Genomic DNA, 20,385 nt, shown 5'->3' on the forward strand with positions numbered 1-20,385 from the left:
TCTCAAATCTTTAAAAAATAATATTGAGACAGTGCCACATGTAGAAATGACTTCTGAATCAATGAGTATTAAATTATGTGCATTATACTACATTTAACTTGATTGCACAATTTGTCTTTCTAAATTAGTCATCCACATATGTCACGTATAACAAATTTTCTTGGAAAAATACCTTTGTTCAACTTGCCGGGTACAAAACTTTAGCAAGGTAGGGGGATTTTATATTCCTGCACACTCTTTGAAATCCATCTGGTTTACTTGAACTTTCATAATGATAGAGTTATTTTGCTGTGATAGATACGATCTGAGTACCATCAGAACAGATTCTTAATCCTTGTGCCATGGAGCCTACTGACAGACTGGAAAGGCATTTTTAACTATAATACGTAAAATTCATAGCTCCAATCTAGAATAATCTATGTTGCCATGAGCATGAGTGTGGTCTGAGATGCTAGAGTGAAGAGATGTGATTAGCTCTCTCTTCTGGGCAGATCCAGAGAGACTTAACAAACACTGACTACCTGCAGGCTACAGTGATATCTTTATTAATATGTTAAAGGCAGCTCAGTTTGGCACAAATTGCACCATCAGATCTCTACTTACTGTTTTGTCTTCTGACACATATTCTGGTCCTTAAAATAGCATTTCCATTGAGTCTGAAATACTCATTTGGTCGATGTTACTGATTGAAACTCTGTAGATGTAACTATTCTCACTTGTCCAGTGTGCTTGTGTGCACATTGGGGGAGGATTAGATTTGATTTTTGATCTTCAAATGTGGTTCTTTTTAGGTTGGTGATAAACAATAAAATATGATAGGAAAAGGCATAGCATTTCCAGAGTACTTGGTTATGAATCTTGACACGTACTTAGCTAGCCTTAGGTTAAGTAACTTAATTGCTCCTAAAGGTACTTCCCCTTGAATCCTTGAGGACTATGATGTTGCCCATGTGAGAGGTTAGAGGTTTGCTGAATGTTATGAGAGTTAAGTTCTGTGCTGAGCACTTTATAAGCCAGTAAATGATATACAAAGGCCAGGAGTTGTTACTGTCACCTTTAATTGTTACACCAAATAAATCCATTTGCCATTTTGCCTTCAGCATCAGTGACAGTGCTGTGTTCGGAGAAGAGGGAGGCCTCCTGCCTGTTAGCAGTGTCTTAAGATGCTTAGCTCTTTCTAAGCAGGGACCTCTGTCTCCCTGTGGGATCCTCACGTTGTGGCAGCTGAGTGTGGTAGGACGGAGCAGGTAGGACCTTGGTTCTTCGGTTCCTGAGGTGTTTCTCAAACCTTTGCTGGGCATCCTCTTTATTTTGGAAGGTCTTAAATTACTGCCGTGTCCTTTCCAACTACAGCAGTCACATGCTTTACCAAAGTTGGTGGGTTAAAGAGATGCTAGAGACGAGGTACCTGTTTCCATCCTTCTCTCTAGCCCTCAGCAGTCTTAGTTATGAGTCACTGGGTAGTTACCCAGAAAAGAGCTAAGTGTGTGTAGTAAAGGACTACGTGTTGATTTCATTTATATGGGCCTTCATTGTGTTTTTTCCGGATTCAATATTTACGTAAGCGTGAGTAGCTTGGCTTGTTTCTCTGCGTATGAAAGTGTTGGCATATACAAAGCCAGCAGAAGAGTGATTACTGTTTATGAGGTTATCTCTTTATACTGGTCACCTCTGGAGCAAGCCCTGTGTGTTTGGTGTTTTCAGCCACAGTTGTAATCATTAAACTTAAGAAGATAGGAAGAAGCAAGTCCAGAGATTTGGGAAATACATTCAGTGCTGCCACCAATTTTTATTGCTTTTACTCTTTTGTGTTATTCACTCTATTAGAAAATGCAGCCTGAAGAGTCAGTGCAAGAAGCAAATGTGGGAGCTGACGCTTTTCGACTCCTGGTTGGCAATGAATAAAATTCCTCGGCTGCATTTGGGACTGAAGTAGAGCTTACATTGGAAATGTACATTTTTCTGTGTCTGTCTTTTGGTAAAATCACACTTAGGTAAAATAAGAGGGTCAGGAATGACAGGTCTGGAATTAACTGGGTTTAGATTAAGTGAAATTTTAGAATAGGTTGTCAGAGACTTACCTGAATTAAGAGAGAACATTTGATAATGAATGTGTAAGTAAGCTTGGTGGACATCAAATCTAAGCAGGGAAGCTACCCACCCACCCTCTTTCTTCCCTCCCTCTCTTCTTGCTCTTTCATTTATTTGTTCCCTTAGCCTTCATCACAAGCCACCTGTGTGTCCAGGTGCCCTTGGGGGACTTGCAGTGGGTGCAAGGGACAGATCCGTAGCCTGTGCTACGGGACAGAAGGCGGGGGCACCCGTCTGGTGGGGGGAGCCTGAGCGGGTGGCTTGCTCAGTCCTCTGTCCCTGTGTTTGCTGTCGCCTGGCCTTTTTCTTTCCTTGTTCACTGCGTGCGTGCTCAGTTCTAGCGGAGACTTCTTCCCTTCCTGGAACGGCCTGGGAACCCATTTCAAGTGTGTTGGCAGCAGTTAGGGATCGAGCTGGTCTGGGTTTCCAGTGTGCAGTCAGCTCAGCGCTCTTGCCCCTGCAGCAGGCCGGCTGGCCGGCCCCACACAGCACCTGGATGCGTGTGGGTTCATGCATGGCCACGTGCATTCTGCTCTGCCCACTTCCTGGATCATCCTTGGCCTTCTGGAACAACCTTTTAAAATTTTTCTTTGTTACCTACCACTGAAGCTCTTCTTTTTGATTGTTGTCACTTCCAACCCAAAAGTAGAAGGGAGACAATTGTTGGAACTGAGGAGTTAATTAAAATTTCCTGTGGAGGACCACCCAGTGGGTTAAGCATCCCACTCTTGATTTTGGCTCAGGTCATGGTCTCAAGGTGGTGAGATGGAGCCTCATGTCAGGCTCCATGCTCAGCAGGGAGTCTGCTGGAGATTCCCCGCCCCCCCCCCCCCCCCCCCCCCCGGTTCTCACTTGTGTTCTCTCTCTCTCTCTCTCAACTAAATGAATAAATCTTTTAAAAAACATTTCCTGGGGAGCATTTTACTTCAGTAAGGGGAATTACTACCTTCCTCCTCTGTGGGCAATGGGAAAAGACGCTCAACACGTAAGTATTATTAAGAGATCTGTTTTAGTTCTTGGGACTCAAAATTGTTCCCTCCCTTCCCCCACTGCTCTCTGACCTTGGGCCAGTTCACTGAACTTTCCTGAGCTTCGTTCCTCTTAATCTCTAAAATGGGGATAACTGGGTATGCGTCACAGGATTGTTGGGAGGACTTAATGAGGTGCTACCTTAGTAGTAGTAATGGCTGGGTAAGATTTTTCTCTCAAGTACCAGTTACTGTCCCAGGGCCTTACCGTGTTTGGCCTTATTCCAGATAAAGCTATTATTATTATTATTATTATTTTTTTTTTTTTTTTTTTTTTTTCAGATAAAGGGTATTAAAGCAGAGCAGCAAGTTGTCAGTAAATACTGGTTTGCCTTGAATCCTCTCCCATCTCTTAATCACCTAAGTATTGTTTCCTGTGGTTCGTTATTTAGGTATTTATTTCTCAGCATACCTAACTTCTGTATAATTCTCCACACAATGAAAACTGATCAGATCAGAGTACAGATCAGAATGAAAATTGGGTTCTGCAGCTGAACTAGCTCTATGTTTTAATCATGCCGTGACTTGGTTTCCTGGCGTGCAACAAGGGATGCTGATACCTGCTTGTGTAGGAGTTAAGGACATTAAATGAGATCATCCATGTCAAGCTGCTGGCACCACAGGCCTGTGAGTTTCTTTCTCTTCTCCCTCCCCAAGCTGCTCCCCTGACCACTCTCTTGCTCTTGCCTCCAGGATATGTCATTTTGTTTCAATGGCTTTCTTGGTCCTACATCTAAAAACACTCAGGACACCGTATGTAGGACAAAGATTCTCCCTGTTGTGAACACCTTGTCCTCCAGCCTCTCGTCCTTGTGTCTAGGCCACTGATTTGCAAGAACGCTAGGTACCTAGAAGTTTCTCTGAATATTTACTGAGCAGAGTAAGTGACGTGGTCAAGAATCAAGCCAGCTCGTATTTGCCATCAGGCTCTGATCTATGGTGTGTTAATTTACTAGAGCTACCATAACGGGGTACCACAGACTGGGTGGCTTCAACAATGAAAGTCATTCCCTCACAAGTCTGGAGGCTATATGTTTCTTCTAAGGCCTTCCTCTTTGGCTTGTAGGTGGCCATCGTCCCTTGGTGTTCCCACATGGTCTTCCCCTGCCCTCTGCGTCTCTCCTGATTTGCTACTCCTACAGCAGTCCCAGTCATGTTGGAGGAGGGCCCAGCCACAGAACCTTGTTTTACCTCAATTACCTCTTTAAAGCCCCTGTCTCCCAAGTAGTCACATGCTGAGCTACTGGGGAGTTAGGACTTCAGTGTATGAATTGATGAAGAGTGGGGGTGTTGGTGCACAATTCAGCTCAGAATGGGTGACTGACAAACTAGTGCAGTGATCTTTTCCAAGGCTTTCTGCTTCTCTAGAAAAGATATGTGAGTGACTCTTGTTGAGTCACAGAGCCGGAAAAAAAATCTAAATGAAGGACATTTTGTTGTGATTTGGGGGGGGGGGGGGGGGGGACACACACACAATACTATGTACTGATTTTTGAATAGCATTTACCAGAACTTAGTCTGATATTTGTCTTGATATGATTCTTAGAGTAGATAGATGAGTCCTACCTATTTTTTTTTCTCACTTTTGAAAATCCAGTGCTTAGCTCATAGTATATGTTAGGAAATAATTGAATACAGGTGTGATTTGTCTGCCTCCGGATGTTGTCACAATCTCATTCACTCCAAGAAGCAAATGAATCCGGGGCACCTGGATGGCTCAGTGGGTTAAGCATCTGCCTTTGACTCAGGTCATGATCCAAAGTCAGCGGGGAGTCTGCTTCTCCCTCTCCCTCTGCCCCTTTCCCAAGGCTCATGTTCTCTTTCACTCACACCCTCTCTCTCAAAAAAAAAAATCTTGAGAAAAAGAAAAGCAAATGAATCTGTCTTTTCAGTGGTCCCTTCTGAAGGCACATTTTACCGTCCCAGGATTTTTGGACTGAACTTTTTCAAATGCCTGAATTCTTCTCTAGTACTATTTTTTTATGAACCTAATTTTGAAACAGAGTACTGTTACCAAGATTTCTTGAGTTGCTTATTATTTTGTACATCTTTCTTGCTCCTTGGACTTTCTTATTCTTTGGGGGATCATAGGCATAATTTCTTTAGACATAGATTCAAAACTGAACTTGATAATTGAATATATTGCAGTTTGTGCTATGAAAGAACAACGAACTAAATATTCAGCATATTTTAAAAATTTTTTTCTGATTCTTTTGGAATTAATATTTCATTTCTTAAAATGGTTTTGATGATGAGGTAGGCCTTGACTGGGAAGGGAGCAGATTTCTGTAAGAGTCCCATTATTCATATACATGTAAATAGATGTCTTTCATAAATACCACAGAATAATTTAAGATAATTAAAAATGGGGCTGTCAAGCAGTTTTCATGTATGTAGGCAATTTGTGGTTTTAAAAAGCTACTTGGTTTTCTGACAGGAAACCTATTTTTTTCTGTATGAAGAGTAATTTATGCATCAGATTTATTAATTTTTCGAATTAGTGGCAATACTTATAAAATATAGTGGTAAAAAGCTGATGTTTTAGCTATGCATCTCTTATATCTGTTTTTTTCACCTAGTAGAATCCTTATCTTTGTAAGTGCTTTCTGTTCACCTCATTTTTGAAGTGCTTTAACAAGTCAGAAATTATGATGAAATGAAAATAATTTCTTTTCACTATAACTGTTCCTGTTTCCCAGCCCAGAGTTCTTTATATTTAGTGAGGGCCCTGTTCTTCTTTTACTGTATTGGCTGAGTCTATGTGGTGGGTTGATCATTGGAAGTTTTACAATAATGAAAATAATGAATGTTGCAAGTTTCAAGAAAACAAATACTTGGTTTTTGTGGGCCTTCCAGTATCTAGCACAGGATTGAATCGAAAGCTCCACGAAAGAGGAACATCTGGAATATACCTTACTTTTTTCTTACTAGCCAGTGGCAGGGTGGGGGAGGAGAAAAGACACTATAGAATAATGCATATTTATATCAGATAGTAAGAAAAATCTGTATGTATATGAAAATTATACAAAGTATGCTACCAAATGTCATTTTCATGCCCTGCAGTTTGGATAATACAGAAGATACTAGCATATTCTGCATTAGAATTTCTGATGTCATAGTTTAAGCATCATTTCACATCTACCTTAAATTGACAGCCATGCCTTCATAAATAAGGTTAATGTGATTAGCTTTCCAAAACCCCGAAGAGGTTACATTTATTAAAGAATACATAGAAAACCATATCTTGAGCTTTAGTAAGGAGTATGACTCAGATTCTTAATGTTAAGGAGTTAATACTGCTTTCTTAATGAATTGTTAACATGGTTAATTCTGAAACTATTATGTTAATTGGTTCATCAATAAAGATTTTGTTTTCTTAACATAAAGATGAATAGCTATGAACTCATACGAGACTGTCTTGTACGCACACACACAGACTAACATTGATAAACTTGACATCTTGTATTAAACGGTATTTTAAAAACAAGCTTACAATAATTTTTTTATTAGTTTTAGACATGATTAAGTCATTTTCTTTTGGTCCATAATCAGCCTTCTGAGGTGTAATGAGATATCCATTTCAATATACAAATTTGATTTGCAGTGTTTTTTGGTGATGGTGGTTTTACTGTTTTTTTTTTTTTGTTTTTTTTTTTTAAAGCAAGCTTCCTTCTCTCTGTTTTTCATGAATAAATAAATTTTTAAAAATCTTAAAAAACAAAAAACAAAAAAAAAAAAAGATGGGGATGCCTGGGTAACTCAGTAGCTGAGTATCTGCCTTTGGCTCAGGTCATGATCCCGGGATCCTGGGATTGAATCCCACATCGGGCATGGAGCCTGCTTCTCCCTCTGCCCGTGTCTCTGCCTCTCTCTCTGTGTGTCTGTCATGAATAAATAAATTTTTTAAAATCTTAAAAAAAAGGAAAAAAAAAAAAAAGCAAGCTGCCTACCAGTGTGTGTGCCTGATTGTTTTAAATACTTGATTAGACCAGCTGGTGTCCTTGGCTTCTAGGTCTACTCTTAGGCCCCGATTGTCCCCTTCCTGATACGGCCCTGACCCAGCAGAGGCCTTTCCCTGAAGCTGTCCCAGCACCACCAGTTCTTTCACATCCCTAAAGCATCCCTGTGATTCTACCTTTCTCTGCTCTTGCTCTCTGCGTTCCTCAGCTTGCCCGCTTGATTATGGTATTTGTTGTATTATTTCTTATCTTACATCTCAACAAATATGTTTGTTTTTAGAGCAGGTTTCATGGAGTTGGCCAGAGAGGCAAGAAACATTGTTACTGTACTGCCTTAGCGACCTTCCTTGGAGGAATTAGAAAGCATTTGAAGACAGCATGGGTAGAGTGTTGATGGGCTCACTCTGTTCAGAGTAGGTCCCTTGTCCTAATGTCTCCCTTCACAGCACCCATTACATCATCAGGACATCTTGGGAGCAAAGGTGCCCATCTTGATTTGATATTGTTCAAGTTTTTTATTGGTTGGAATACCCTCATTTCATCTGTATCCTTAGTCACAGGTTTTTTTTTTTTTTTTTCTTTTCTTTTTTTAAGATTTTACTTATTCATGAGAGACACAGAGAGAGGCAGAGACATAGGCAGAGGGAGAAGCAGGTTCCCTGTGCGGAGCCCACTGTGGGACTCGATCCCAGGACTCTGGGATCATGAACTGAGCCAAAGGCAGATGCTCAACCACTGAGCCACCCTGGCACCCCCTTGGTCCCAGATTTTTTTTTTTTTTAAAGATTTTATTTATTTAGTCATAGACACAGAGAGAGAGAGAGAGGCAGAGACACAGGCAGAGGGAGAAGCAGGCTCCACACAGGGAGCCCGATGTGGGACTCGATCCCGGGTCTCCAGGATCACACCCCAGGCTGCAGGCGGCGCCAAACCGCTGCGCCACCCGGGCTGCCCTTGGTCCCAGATTAAATGAACCTTTGATACTCCTATGGCCTCTGAAGTTAATGTTCCCTTTATTTCCTGAAGCCCTTGTACGAATGGAACTGTCATGCTAAGGCAGAAATGGGTCAAGTGTCATCAGGCCCATCTGGAAAGCTCTGCCCAGTGAAGCACATTTATGTTCCTCAGAAATCTCTTCTTTCTGGAGAACCACTGAACCATTAGTTATATTCAAAGTCATTCCTCAGATCAACTAAATCACACATTAAATTTGCTTGTTTTGGATGAAATCTTCAGAAGTCGTCTTCCAAGTGTTCTTGGAAAAGTTTGTGAGACACACAAGATTTACTATCAAGCCGTTGATCTCTCCAAAAAGTTTTGTGTAATCAGAATCAAGTGGTTGATGAAAAGTTGATTTTCATAAATTTTGTTAAATGGTATTATTTCTAAAACTCATTTAACTAGTTAGGGAACCAGAATTCAACATGCACCAATTTTTTTTTTCTCCATAAGGGGAGAAAATTAAGGGAAGTAATATATTAAGGGAAGTAACATACATTTTTTCACAGGATGTTTGCTGATAATACATACAACACTCTTTCTTTCTGCTGTTTTCTTTAGGTGATCGAAGACAATACTGGAGTCCGCCGGGTGGTGGTCACACCCCAGTCTCCTGAGTGTTACCCCCCAAGCTACCCCTCAGCCATGTCTCCAACCCATCACCTACCCCCCTACCTGACTCACCACCCCCATTTTATTCATAACTCACACACGGCTTACTACCCACCTGTTACTGGACCTGGAGATATGCCGCCTCAGTTTTTTCCTCAGCACCATATTCCCCCTACAATATACGGTGAGCAAGGTGAGTAGATTATTGCTGGCACTGGGAGCTGTTGAAACTGGTCACAACATGGAAGTAGCTTAGGAGAACCAGAGAGGCCCCCCTTGTATCTTCTGTAATGAGCCTGCTGGAAGGGGATCTACCTGCTGCATAGTCAGCTCCCAAGAAATTCCTAGCTTTCTTTGTCTCAAAGCATGTCTTGCTAAGGTTCCTTTGTGGGTTGCAGCTCTTTATATTTTCCAAAATTCTGCCCCCTGTTGCACCCACCACACAAAGAAAAGGGAGTGGGATAGCCACTTCTTACTGTAGTGAGAAATAAGTGATGTATCACATGTTCTTGTGTCCCATTACATATTTTAATGTGACAGTGGCCTGAGGCAGAACTGTGGCACATTGTTGCCTAGGCATCCATGCCATTGTGTATTTCTAGTTTTGTCCTTGGTGTTGGTTTAGCCTAAAAAGGATAAGTCTAAGAAACCATTTAAGTGAGGGTAAAAATCAGACTTTAACGTTTAAGTTGTCTAAGGCTTTGCAAAGTGATTTTCTTCTATGAATTGAAGCATTTTATCACTTCAGACATTTTTTATATTGGTTTGAACACAAGGATTGCTGTTACACCATAGCAAGTTAGCACCTCACTTTCTCTTACTAATTATATATGTGTGTGGATGTATATATATTTCCCTATGTGTTTATCTCACATTATAATTATTTTCTTATTAGCCAAAGAAAAACTTGAGATGGTTACTTTAAGTGGAATTTTCTATTCCAATTTAGGGATAGAATTTGTTTTTGTTGTTTTGGTTGGCTGGTTGGTTGTTTAGTACTTAGAAATTTAATATAAAATTCAAAAGAACCAAGTGCTATTATGGTGGGGCATGGAGAAATGATGGCATCAATAGTTTTGTATTAGTGTAATCTTCCTGCCTAGTGACATAACACCCTAAAACATCAGAGTAGTGAGGAGATGCCTTGAAAACATTTGGATAAAATCTGAAAAAAATTAACTATCATTTTTTAAAAAGTATTCAATGCTTTGACACAATGTCCATTAAATATTTGAGTATTGGCAGAGTTTTCTGATTTGGTCTGAGCTTAACGACCAAAAGCCTTGGTGACTGTCTAATTGCTTGATGGACAATGTGTGATCTCCATTAGGTCAGCAGTGTGTTAGTAGGATGCCACATAGTTAATGTTTTGTAAATGTTATCCTCTGCAAATTTAGACAGTATGATTTAAATGGTCATTAGAATTAAGAAAAAAATAGCATCTTTGTTTCATAGGATATTTTGCTTTAATTTCATTATAATAACATAATACATTAATGTACAGATAAAAGTGCCTCATTGATTTCAAATTAAAGAAAGCAAAAAACAAAATCCTTTTGTTTGCTGTATAGATAAAAACCCATTTATACATTTCCTTACCTTACTTCCCGATGTGCATATCTAAAAATAAATTAAACATTTAATTTCCCACACCATAGGAGTAAAATTTCAACATGTTTTAAGAGAGTATTATGTTAGTGTCCACGGTGAATATTCTTAAATCTCAAGTGTAATGCGTCGTGATACTTAAAACATTTGCCATCCTTTATGTATATTTGGATATGATTTAATTGGGCATTGTCTCTTTTTTAAAGATTATTTTATATTAGAGCGAGAAAGTGAGCATGAGTGGGGTGGGGAGGGACAGAGGGAAAGAATCTTAAGCCGACTCCCTGCTGAGTGGGGAGCCTGACTTGGGGTCGATGATCTCATGACTGTGAGATCATGACCTGAGCTGAAATCAGTAGTCCAACGCTTAACCAACTGAGCCACCCCAGAGCCCTAGGCATAGGCTCTTTGAATCGGATTGCATTTGTTTTTTTCACTTTTTTTTTTTTAGTGCAAATTTGTTACCTTGTGAAGATTTGCTTTTTAAAGATTTTCCTTAAGCTATATGAACAGAAAGAAAAGTGGAGCTCTACCACTGATAATTGAAACGTCAGTATGCACAGTCCTGGTATGCTTAAAACAGTCCTGGTTTAGATCTCTTGTCCAGAAACATGATTAGGAGTGCTACCTTTTTGCTCTCCAAAGTATTTAGTTTGGAATGCTAATTTATTTGTTCATTCTATTTGGTCAGGCCCTTTTTTCTTATAAACATTTAAGGACCCAATTTCTCTTATATATTGTCATTTTTATTAGTGCCTAAATATTTTTAATTGATTTAACATTTTTAATTTAAAATAAATGTTTTCCCCTCAGATCATGAATTTGTTTTGTAGGCTCCCATTCTACATAGGGAAGCCAGGTGACATTCTACTAGTCCGTTTTTGTCTTGCCTCTTAATTAGTCCAAAATAGAAGTTTGAGACCACAGCTTATTATGTGTGGCACCAGGCTGCAAAGATGGCTTGTGTTTACCCCTACTATTTCTCCTTGAGCATTTCCCTTGATTCCATGAGCTTTGGTTATTTTTAATGGAAATTTTTTATCTCATCATCTTAGTAAGTTTTATTCAAATGTTGCCTCTTTCAGATGCCACAACCAACTCCTTAGATTCTGGTTGCTATACACTTTTCAATAGAAATGCTATCTTGTCTGTAAGGATGAGTATACTTTTAAGTATCTTGATTCTAAGGACACATTTATGGGGGTATTTTGTTTTTTCTGATTTTTTAAAATACATATTGCAACTAAAAACATTTTGACCGTGGCTTTGATAGCAAAATCAAATTTACATATAAATTCAACTAGATCATGAACTCTTTATGGACAGTAACCTTGTCTTCAGTATTTTACATAATTTCTAGAATGTTCATGAACACACAATGTAGTTGGTTGTTTCACACAATATGTTTTTTAACAATTGTCCCTTGATTGGTTCAAAATGAATGGGAATATTTTAAAACATGTATTTCGTATATGTATAGGATTTAGAAAACTGTTTACTCCAGTAGTATGTTAAATGTCTTCCTTCAGGAGCCAGGTCTTTTGATCACATAAGATTTCTTATTTAGAGTGTAAACTGAGCCTGCATTTGTCCTAATCGTCTGTTTCAGAAATTATACCACTGTATGGAATGTCAAGCTACATTACCCGGGAAGACCAGTACAGCAAGCCTCCACACAAAAAACTGAAAGACCGCCAGATCGACCGCCAGAACCGTCTCAACAGTCCTCCGTCTTCTATCTACAAGAGCAACTGCACAACCGTGTACAATGGTTACGGGAAGGGCCACAGCGCTGGTGGCGGTGGTGGCAGCGGAGGCGGCAGCGGAGGCGGGCCGGGAATCAAGAAGACAGAGCGGCGAGCAAGAAGCAGTCCAAAGTCGAATGATTCAGATTTGCAAGGTAATGTGCAGAGATGCTTGCCATACAGAGTAAAGCATGGAGACTGGAGCCTGAAAAACACCTCTTTTCCATCCCAGTGTCATGTCGTTGGTCTTTCTCCCAGAAATGACTGGGGAGCCCTTCTCAGATCATTTTCTGAATAAGAGCAGAATATTGTATCTCCCCCAACCCCCTGCTTGTTTTTAAATTAATAGTTTGTGGCAGAAATATCCTTTGGTCACAAGTGCCATGTGACATTTTACGTAACCTCGGAAACCAGGACCCGAATGGGTTTTGTCACATTAGCCCACTTCCTGTTGTCTCCCTCCAAATAGACAGGGAGGAGATCCAAAGTAAAAGAGCCTTTCTGAGAAGTGTAGGGCTAGTTTAACTCTGAAAATAATTACACCTCATAAAACCACATGTAATTACTTGGTTCTGTAGTGAAATTTATCATTGTGGAATAGGAATACATGTCTGCTTAGTTTCAGGCATCCGTTCTTGCTTACCACCACCACCTTTGCCTGCTGAATAAAGTATTCACTGCCCAGGCGTGAGATGGAAGAAGTAAGGTCACTCCTTATGAGACATCAGCTCCAAAGGGCATGTGTTTTTTTGGCTTTGTTTTTGTTTTTTGTTGATTACTCTTGGGGCTGTGGATCGGTTAATTTGGGGAAGAAGGTATATGTGCTTGGAATCAAGTGTTTAGCCAAGATTTAGAGACAACCTCTTGATGCCACAGGAGTTAAAAACAGGATTTTGATGTAGGCATGTGGAGAAGGCTGACTTAATTGAAACAGAATAAGGGAACATTTTTAAAAGCTATGTGAGTTTTCAAATATAAATCTGAAAGACATGAGCAACTATAAAAGCCAGGATAAGAAGTGATTATAGCCCTCATTAAATATGCACCTGCCTTTTATCAGACCTCATCCAGGTAGGAATGGGACTGTGTGTGTGAGAATGTGTTTGTGAATGACAAAGACGGAATTTGTGTATATTTGTGTAGGGAAGACTGGATTCTTGGGGAAGACTGGATTCTTTGGGGGCTGAGGAAACTGAGGTAAAACCAGCTGTTGTCATTAGCATTTCCCCCCATTTTATTTATGAGTGAATTGTAGCATTAAAAACAGGAATAGTAAGATACAGTAAAAAGCAACCAGTAATTTCTCAGAGTGAAATGTATTATAGATGCTTTTAATTTTGTTCATTATACTTTGCTATATTTTTTCAAAGTTTTATGTAGTTATCATGCATTATTCTTATACTATTTAACAAAGCATGAATTTAGTTAGGAAACTGAAATGTTTCCTAACATTTATGTGTTTACAAACATTTTGGTCTTATACATAATGAATGAGAGTATAATTATTTTGAGCACCTTAAGCTCTTTGCTGTTTTATAGAAAACATGATGATGATGATAGTAACAGTAAGATCACTTTATGCACTTAGGGGAGTGTGTGTTTTACAATGAAAAATTAGAAAAAAATTATTTTCTCAGATTTAGTCTGAACTTGGTCTATTGCTTCTTTTCTCATTGCATTATTTACCTCCTCAAAACCACTCTAAGTACAACACTCCATATGGTTTAGCCACGAAATAATCAGATAGAGTATTATGTTTTCTGCCTCATTTCCATAAGGATCTGAGAGGTTTACACATTGGATTTAAAAACTGAGTATTCATTTTCAAAAATGAAAACTCAAGTCCTGACAAAAACTGACACAGAAGTGTTTATAGCAGCAGTATTCATAATTGGCAAAACTTGGAAGCAACGTAGATGTCCTCCAGTAAGTAAACGAACTGTGGTATATGCAGACAATGGAATATTTCCTAATGCTGTTAAAGCATGAGAAGAGGTAAAGCCACCTTAAATGCATATTACTGAAAAAACTTGCCAATCTGAGAAGACCACATTCCAAGGAGGTAAAAGACCTTTATTCTGAAAGCTAAGACATTGATGGAAGGAATTGAAGAAGACACCAAAAAAGAAATTGATGGAAATGGAAAGATATTCTATACTTAGAGATTGAAGAATTAAAAATTAAAATGTTCAAACTATCCATACACAGATTCAGTGCAATCCCTATCAAAATACCAATAACATTTTTCACAGAAACGAGAACAAATAATCCTAACATTTGTGTGGATCTCAAATAGCCAGAGAAATCTTGAGAAAGAACAACAAAGCTGAATGTATCACAAACCCAGATTTCAAGATACACTACAATGCTATAATAATCAAAACAGTCTGGTATTAGCAGAAAAATAGATCAGTGCAACAGAATAAAGAGTGCAAAAATAAACCTATGCTTATGGTCAATTAATCTTTTTTTTTTTTTAAGATTTTATATTCATGAAAGAGAGAGAGAGAGAGGGAGAGGGAGAGGCAGAGACACAGGCAGAGGGAGAAGCAGGCTCCATGCAGGGAACCCGATGTGGGACTCGATCCCGGGACTCCAGGATCACGCCCTGAGCCAAAGGCAGAAGCCCAACCACTGAGCCACCCAGGTGTCCCTATGATTAGCTAATCTGTGACAAAGAAGACAAGAATATACAATGAGGAAAAAAGTCTTTTTTATAAATGGTGCTGGGAAAACTAGACAGTTACGTGAAAAAGAATGAAGCTGGACCACTTTCTTATACCATACACAAAAATAAATTAAAAATGGATTAAAGACCTAAATGTGAGACCCTAAACCATAACACTCTTAAAAAGAAGACATAGGCAATAATCTGTGGATTTGGGCCTTAGTGTATTTATGAACATGTCTCCTCAGGCAAGAGAGAAAAACAAAAATGAACGATTGGGACTACACAAAAATGAAAAGCTTTTGCGAACAAAAGTAAAAGACAATTTACTGAATAGAAGACATTTGCAAAAGATACGTCTGATAAAGGGTTCATATCCAAAATATATAAAGAACTTATATGACTCAACACCCAAAAACAATCCGATAAAAAAATAGGCAGAGGACCTGCATGGACTTTTTTCCAGAGAAGACCTAAAGATGGCCAACAGGTGCCTGAAAAGATGCTCATTAGGAAACACAAATCAAAACCATGAGATGTGGACTCATACCAGTCAGAATGACTAATATCAAAAAGACAAGAAATAACAAGTGTTGGCGAGCACAAAGAGAGAAAGGAACCCTTAAGCACTGCTTATGGAAGTGTAAACTGGTGCAGCCATTGTGGGAAACGCTATGGGGGTTCCTCAAAAAATTAAAACTGTGACTGTTTACCCAAAGAAAAACACTAATTTGGAACAATACATACCCCTGTATTTATTGCAGTGCTATTTACATTAGCCAAGATATGGAAGCAGCCCACATATCCATTGATAGATGTATGGATAGAGAGAGAAGAGTGGTATATATAATCCAAAAAATGGAATATTACCCAGCCATAAAAAAGAATGAGATCTTGCCACTTGGAACAACATGGATGGCATTATTAAGTAAAATAAATCAGAGAAAGACAAATAACCATATGATTTCACTTATATGTGGAATCTAAAAAACAATAAATAGACTCTTAAATACAGAGAAGAAACTGGTGGTTGCCAGAGGGTACATGGAGGGGGGTACATAAAGAGGATTAGGAAGTGCAAACTTCAGTTGTAAATATTTTAAAAGAAAAAAAAACCAAATGAGTCAGCTAGTTTTTAAAGATAGAATAAAGTACTAAAGAATAAGCAAATGAATCAATGTATAGACAAGAATATAATTGAAGAAAATATAGTAGAATGAAATAAAATCACATTCTGGATTCAGAAACAAACCATAAAACCAAAGTAGATCTCTAAACCTCATTTTCAGACTTACTAAATCAGAATCTCTTCACCTGATCTGGCTTCATGGTACTTGTTGTTTTAATCAGGCCTCCCCTGGGAATAATGTCCGCCAACATAAAGAACTACTGTCCTAAAATTAAGGATGGTTATGGTAGCTGTGGTTCAGTAAGTTGCACACGACAGGAGGTAGGAACTTTACTTCGCCATTCTCACCTACTGAAACTGTGTCTGGTACACAGTAGGTACACAGCAAATATTTGTGGAATGAATTCTGTATTCTTAATTGGTTTGTTTTCTAGAACAGGTCTTCTGTTTGAACACACACACGGAGCTGTTGTACCGTTTCTGTCCCTAGGAAGAGCTGCTGTACCTCTAAGGGTACTGCTCTGCAGCCGGCCCCTCCTTTCATTTACTGTTACCTTCAAGAAAACAGCCGAGGCAGGACAGAGGCCCACGTCACCCTCAGGGACATGTAGGCTTCTTGTTTCTTTGTATTACCTTGGAGTTAATGGTGTGTTGTGGGCATAGGGTGGTGGGACTTTGTTAGCAGGCATACTTGGCCTAGACTTGATCCGGCTTTGTCACTTGCTAACTATTTGCTTTTAGTATTCCCTGAATCTCTGTATCATCATCTGTAAAATTGGTATTTTAATTCTCTATTAAATATTAAAAGTAGCCTAGTTCAATTCTTAACACCTCAACATAACGGTCACCCTTGTTGCTGTCTCCCTCCTGTAGTCATAGGATCACCTTGCATCCAGGACATCCCATTCTCTAAACCGGGATCTCTCTGCCTTCTTTCTTCCCTTTCAAGCCCTCCTCCTGCAGCTCCTTCCCCTGTAAGCCAGAAGCGCCTTCCTTCTAACACTTGGAAGGCTACACCCTGCATTCCTGGACATTTGCGTACATTGCTAAATGGTCACGACAGTCCGTCTGGTCACTGTCTGTCACCACATAAAGTTAAAAAAAGATTTTCTTGTCATGAGAATTTTAAAGATTCACTTTCTTAGCAATTCTCAAATTTGCAATACAGTATTCTTTTTTTTTAATCTTTTTTTAAAAGATTAATTATTTATTTATTTGAGAGAGAGTGTGTGGGCACGAGCAGGGGGGGAGGGTCAGAGGAGGAAGAAGAAGCAGGCTCCCCACTGAGCAGGGATGAGCTTGATGTGGGGCTTGATCCCAGGACTCTGAGATCATGACCTGCAGTGAAGGCTGACGCTTAACTGACTGAGCCAGCCACGTGCCTGCAATACAACATTCTTGGCTGTAGTCACCATGCCACACATTGCCTCCCTGTAACCTACCTATGTTATAGCTGCAAGTCTGTGCATCTCGATCCCCTTCAACAGTTTCCCTCATCAACTAACCTCTTCCTCTCTGGCAACCACCAATCTATTCTCTGTATTGGTTTGGTTTTATTTGTTCATTTGGTTTTTTTTGTTTTTTGTTTTTTAAGATTCCACATATAAGTAAAATACAGTATTTGTCGTTCTCTAACTCAGCACGGTACCCTCTAGGGGCATTCATGTTGTTGCAAATGGCAAGATTTCATTCTTTTTTATGGTTGAGTAATATTCCTGTGTGTGTGTGTGTGTGTGTGTGTGTACACACCACATACTCTCTTCAGTTCACCTGCCAGTGAACACTTGGGTTGCTTCCATGTTGTAGCTACTATAAGTAATGCTGCAGTGAACACAGGGCTGCATATATCTTTTCAAATTAGTGGTTTTGTTTTCTTTGGATGAATACTCCAAAGTGGAATTGCTGAATCATAGGCTATGGGAAAATTTGTTCTCATCAGCAGAATATTGCCCAATTGATGGGCCTTGAGACTATTCTGTGGCCAAGACCCAGTTAAAATTGTCCTGTCATCTTTCATCACGGAGACTAAAGAACTTACTGGTGTGCGTCACTGGGTGGGAAGGAAGTTTCATTCCTTCCCTTTTATCCTCAGTAAGAACCTAAGCATATGACAGTAAGGAAGTTACCCAGTGGTTATGGGTTTGAAACTGAAATCCTGCAATTTTCGATCAGAATTGTAGTCCCGTTACATACATCTTCAGAAAAGCGAACAAGGTTATCTGCTGATACTGTTTTGGAAAGGACTAAGGGAGTCCAGAGTGAAAAATAAAAACTTTGTGAGGTCCCACTGTCTAGTAAAATGAAAGAGACCTAAGCAGTGTCTTTAATTATGGGTGTGTGTGTCTGTGTCTGTCTGTCTGTGTCTGGGATAGGACAGGGGAAGAAAGGGAGTACATGTTTGATTGTGGAATCACGATCTCCACTGTGTGTTCATGTCTGCTGACCTTTACCTCATCTGTGGGTTTACCCCAGGAGTGAGGATATCTTTCTCACTCGTTACTTGTTCATCTTCAAACCCTAGCAGAATTGTGAGAGATGGTAGTTATGTTTCCCTAGGCCTCAGTTTTCCCTTAGTAAGATGAACTGGTGAATTAGGGTCAATGATTTTCAAAATCTTACCCATGAGTAGCTCCTCCTTTATCAGTCTTGTGTAGATCCTTATCTAAATACAGATCCTTATCCCATACCACCCTCCTACACGTTTGGGCACATATATACCTGAAAGCAGGTAGAGTTGGTGCCGCTATGGTTGGAGCAGGGGACCTGGGTCCTTGTTAGCATCCACAAGGCTTCCCCTGAGGTGAGGCCCTCATCTGGACCTCAGCACCAGGGAGGGGCTGGTAAGATACACGTACACTCATGGTCTGCCCCAGACCCAAACCAGCTATCTGTGTTTCCCTAGGCTCTAAAAAGATGGGGAGTGGGGACAGTAACACTTGAGAGCCTCTGGCCCTTTGAATGCCACACAATTCGTGAGTGAAATTTTAAAAGGGAGGGGACTCCAGGAGGCATTCAGTTAAAATGCCTGATTTAAGGGGAAGCATAGGCCTTTTGTGGTACACCGGTAGGGCCCTCAGCCTATACTGTTGGTGTAAGAGTTCCATGTGTGCCGCCGACCTATAGGTAGTAACTGATGTGGAGACCTCTAGAATTTTCACTGTCGTGTGGAAAAGAATTGGGACAAAATGCTAAGAATTCCAAATATAGAAGAAAATGAGGATACAGCATACTTTTGGCATTTGACCTTTGCCCTTTGGAATTGTTGACAATCCAAAGATTCAGTTATACTTTAGATGAAATTCCACCACAGAGAGTCATAATTTCTGATTGTAACACTGGAAGCTGGTGACAAAAGCATTATTCTTAGGCTTTTCTCCTTTGGACATCACAAATTGCCTTCTGACCCTAACAAGTTTCCCCTATTATCAGATTCTTGTATCCTAATACCTCCTCTTCCCTGACCTTTTTTTTTTTTTTTTTTTTTTTTTTTTTAATCTCTTATATTTTGCTATCCCTGCTCAGAAACCAGAACCTGCCACCAGGGTCTGTTTACCCAAACTTAGCTGGAAAGCTTATTCATTCCGCCTAGGAGAGTTACAGTAGTAAGTTTGGGGGTGGCGTTTTCCTCTAGAGGTCTGAGATTGTGGACATTAGGGAGGCCTTGGAGTTTATCCTCCTGCTGGATGGCACAGGCCCCGGAGGGGGTGGCTACATGCACCTGCGGAGGGCCACAGTGGTCCCCTTTGTTTGGAAGGAGGAACCTAATGTTAATAAGGTCTGGAATGTTGGGAGTCGAGGCAGATTTTGTTCTGGAATCTCTTCTGGTCTTGGCTCCCTGTAAGAGACAACACTGGTGCTTTTCTGTGTAAGCTACGTAGGGGGCTCGCACACTTCGCAAGTGGCTGGTAGCTCCCTACACCTGCAACCTCTTCTGTCTCCAGAGCATGTACCCCTCTAGGTGTGCTCAGGCAGGCTGTTTGGTTGTGGAAGGGCAGGGGGCTCGTTCCTTCCTCCTGCGCTGCGTGCTTTCTCCACTGCGCTTGAAAACGTGCAGCCCTCTAGATGGATTCCCATCAGGGCTTCATCTCTCAGGTCTGTAGTTGCAGATAAATCCTGTGTGTTTTCACTTGTCTGCAGCTGTGGATGAATCCTAAGCATGGCAAAAATATCAAGAAAACACGAAAAAAATTAAAAGTGAGCTCAGGTCAGTGGAATTCACCCCATCTTTCTGCCAAGTACAGTCTGAAAGTGAAAATAGTCCAAACAAGCCCAAATAACTTCTTTTTTTTTTTTCTTTTGAAGGACGCTATGTGGACCCCTGGCTCAAAATGCAAGAGACATTCTTTCTAGCAGGAAACTGGGCAGTTAACACCCTCTTTTCCATTTCAAATGTGGCCAGCCAGCGCCGTCCAGGTCTTGGAGACCTCTGAGCAGTGCTGCTTGAGGTCTGAGCAGACTTCCTGCAACAGCTGCCTACGTGTGGGATGCAGAGGAGACGAGCCCGGGGATAGAAGTCTGCAGAAGGAATGCGCTGCTTGTTGACATG

At 40.1% G+C, this 20,385-nt stretch overlaps 1 protein-coding gene across 1 annotated transcript in view; it reads left to right on the forward strand.

Annotated features, from left to right (window-relative positions):
* The window catches only part of FNDC3B (fibronectin type III domain containing 3B), a 338,058-nt gene that overhangs the window by 190,708 nt on the left and 126,965 nt on the right, over positions 1-20,385 (forward strand). Inside the window, exons 5-6 of the mRNA XM_072808084.1 lie at positions 8,639-8,882; positions 11,907-12,197. Of these exons, the coding sequence (XP_072664185.1) occupies positions 8,639-8,882; positions 11,907-12,197 (535 nt within the window). The remainder of the gene's footprint in view (positions 1-8,638; positions 8,883-11,906; positions 12,198-20,385) is intronic.

The sequence above is a fragment of the Canis lupus genome, chromosome 31 (genome assembly GCF_048164855.1).
Source record: "Canis lupus baileyi chromosome 31, mCanLup2.hap1, whole genome shotgun sequence".
NCBI classification, from domain to species: domain Eukaryota; kingdom Metazoa; phylum Chordata; class Mammalia; order Carnivora; family Canidae; genus Canis; species Canis lupus.